Source organism: Hesperophylax consimilis, chromosome 30 (assembly GCF_061612785.1).
Source record: "Hesperophylax consimilis isolate HC1 chromosome 30, BYU_Hcon_1.0, whole genome shotgun sequence".
Taxonomy (NCBI): domain Eukaryota; kingdom Metazoa; phylum Arthropoda; class Insecta; order Trichoptera; family Limnephilidae; genus Hesperophylax; species Hesperophylax consimilis.
In genome coordinates, this window is record NC_142865.1 from 2,401,518 (window position 1) to 2,404,694 (window position 3,177).

A 3,177-nucleotide genomic window follows, 5' to 3' on the forward strand; every position below is an offset into this window, starting at 1 on the left:
GCGAAAGAACCCAATCAGTTCGCGAAACTTTGACGCCACAAGAGTTAGCTTATGCTACTCAAATGAGCCTGCGCTCTGCAGGTAAATTGGATGCTTCAAAGGTTCTTTATGAAATAACAATGACAAGTCCATCGAGAGCTTTGAAGTATCGACAGGCTTTCCAATTGACCGCGACAAGCGAGAAAACTTTGTCCTCCGAAGCCGCACTTTCGTTATATATTGAGTACAAATTCACAACGAATCAATATCAGGGATTGAGAATAACAAGTAATGAGAATAACTGCAAGCTGTATCCTTCATACAAGAAATTGGCAGAAGCGAAAAAACGTTGCTATCCACCTAATACTGCTATCACCATAAGGCTTCCTTCACACGGGACACTCTGTGTCCGGATTCTGTGTCCCAAGCCACCGTCTCGATATAGAAGTAGATGGGAGCGTTCAGACAGAATTCAGCGTGTGGTGGCGCTGAATTCTGTGTCCCGGCAGTGTCCCGTCGGTGTCCCGATTGGCGGTGGCTGGGACACTGTCTGATTCTCTCGGCCCCTCTCCTACATTCAGTTCTATGAGAGCATTCACACGGGACACAACTCTTCATTCGCTTCTCTGTTATATATTTATTTTGTTTTCATTTTATTTATTTTATTTCTACATTATGGCGAGTTTCGATATAGAAAAGTTCATTGAAATGGTTCGGGAAAGACCAGCGATCTGGGATAATAACTTAGCTGAATACAGCAATAAAATAGTTAAGCAAAAGTGCTGGCTGGAAGTTTTTGTTGAGATGGAAGAAGGTTTTGAGGAACTCCCACAAGACAAGAAAGTGGAAAAAAGTAAGTAATAATAATTGTACACTTTTTTGTTGATTTTTTATTTCAATATAAGTAAATAAACTTTAATAATAAAATGAAAATTACATCAGGAATATTATAAGTAAAGAAAGAAACATTTTTTTAAATTAATTATGTGCATAAATTAATTTACTACTTGTGAAATTATGTGGGCTAAATAAATGCAACATTTTGAAGTAAATATATAAAAATACACAAAAATAGTCAAATTCTGTTGTTCTGCCATGGCGAACTCCCTTCACCAACAAAATAGTCAGCAAACGATTCTCTGATTTTCATTGGTTGCACCCGGCGGTTACCATTGTCGGGTTCATCTGGAATATCTAATAACCCTGGGCAGGTTAGGGTATCATCAAAGTTAAACCCATCTCTTGTTCTTATAAAATTGTGTAAAACAACGCATGCTTTAATTATATAATTAGCGAAATCTACTTCTACGTTTATCGGCCGGTGAAAAATGTGCCATTTATTGGAAAGTATTCCGAAGGCACATTCAATATGTCTTCGTGCTCTACTTAAACGGTAATTAAACACCCTTTTCTTCACACTTAGGCATTTTCCAGGATAAGGTCTCATAACATGTTTAGATAAACCAAATGCCTCATCTCCTACAAAAACAAATGGAATTTTTTCATTTTGATTACTTCCTATAGCTACTGATGCAGGAATATTCAATGTATTTGATTGTATTTCTCGCCAAAGATGGGATTCTTGAAATATACCTGAGTCCGAATCCTTTCCATACGATCCAATGTCGACATAAGTAAAAAGATAGTTGCTGTCACAAGCTGCGAGTAAAACAATTGAACAATATTTTTTATAATTATAATACAGAGACCCTGAATTAGCGGGTTTAATTATCCTAACGTGTTTACCATCTAGTGCTCCTATACAATTTGGATAGTTGGCATTTCGCTTGAACCCCTCTGCGATTTTCCTAAACTTTTCTTCAGTTGGTAAAGGAATCCATTCAGATCTTAAATTCCAGATCAGTAGACAAGTGTGGTGCACAATTTTGGAAATTGTTGATAAGCCAATTCTGTAGGTGTAGAACATGTCCGAAAAGTAACACCCGACAGCCAAATATCTGAAACAAAAGAATTGATTGCGTCAAAACGCAGTATTTTGTTTAAACTTTGTATAAACATGTCTTAATTATAATTGTAAACAAAATTCAATATTTTTTAGGTGCTGAAATACAAAGAAAGTGGAAGAGTCTGAGAAATAGTTATTCAAGGGAACTAGCAAAACAAAAACAAAGTAAGTCAGGTGATGCAGCATCGAGCCGAAAAACTTATGTATATTTCGATATTCTAAGCTTTTTAAAACCTGCCATTCAGAAAAGTAGTACTGAATCAAGTTTGGAACCAGTTGACGAAGGAACTGATGAGCAGTCGACACAATTTCTTCAGGACGACGCTGCAACTAATCCTCAGGCAGGGACGTCTACAGATAAGCCCGAAAGCTCTTCTGCAGGAAGTAAAAGTAGAAAAAGGAAACAAAATGTGGTTGAGAGCGAGGATCAATTAGCAGCTCTCAACAAAACTTTGAGGGAGTCAATGAATTTACGTTTGCGGAAAGACGAGGAAGATGATGATAAATTATTTTTGCTCTCACTTCATGCCCATTTGAAATCTGTTCCAGAACATAAAAAAATTTTTGCTAAGTCTGATCTCCTTCAAGTTTTGGCAAAATATAACGCACCTAGTCCCCCCCTCCCTCCCACACAAACACATTTTCCATCTTTTCCTATGAATTCACCTCCAAATTTTCATTATCCTGCAAGAGTGCCTCATCAATCGCAAGTTGCGCCTTTTGGTTATTCTAATGAAACTGGAAATATGGTTCACTACTCACAGACTGGTGATAACAGATCTCTTCAGTCTACATGTACACCCTCACCAATGACTGCTGAGTCTGATGATTCTATAATTTCCCTACTTAATTAATGCACAGTTTTCAATACTTATGTATCTAGTATTCTATTTGTTTATTATTTTATAAAAATATAAGTTTTTAAATTAAACAAGTATTTGTTTTTTTACTTACCGAATAGTCACAGCTAGTCTCTCTTTTCCAGGGATACATTTTCTCATATTTGTATCTTGAAATGTCAGCGGAATCCTTAATTTCTCATACAGTTCAAAAAATGATGAAATTGACATTCGAAAGTAATTGAAAAATTTTTTTTCGTCTTCCAATAGATCATTAAAAACAGTATGAAAAATCCCTTTTCCCTGTCTGCTGGATATAATTGGATGTACCCATAATTTTCTTTTACGTTTTATTTTCTTTTTTTTTAAACAATTTGAAATTATACATACAAG

General features: G+C 35.9%; 1 protein-coding gene across 1 annotated transcript; it reads left to right on the forward strand.

Moving 5' to 3' along the window:
• Nucleotides 1–366: 366 nt before the first annotated feature.
• LOC149409510 (uncharacterized) lies at nt 367–3,177 on the forward strand. Its single transcript, XM_089649415.1, has 2 exons — nt 367–832; nt 2,039–3,177. The coding sequence occupies exons 1-2, from the start codon at nt 565–567 to the stop codon at nt 2,797–2,799; spliced, it is 1,029 nt and encodes a 342-aa protein (XP_089505541.1). The 5' UTR covers nt 367–564; the 3' UTR covers nt 2,800–3,177.

Excerpts from the sequence above, each read along its gene's own strand:
- LOC149409510 (XM_089649415.1), top strand. The coding sequence starts at position 565 with ATGAGAGCATTCACACGGGACACAACTCTTCATTCGCTTCTCTGTTAT. Across the intron at positions 833-2,038 it reads AGACAAGAAAGTGGAAAAAA|GTGCTGAAATACAAAGAAAG; the intron begins GTAAGTAATAAT and ends AATATTTTTTAG.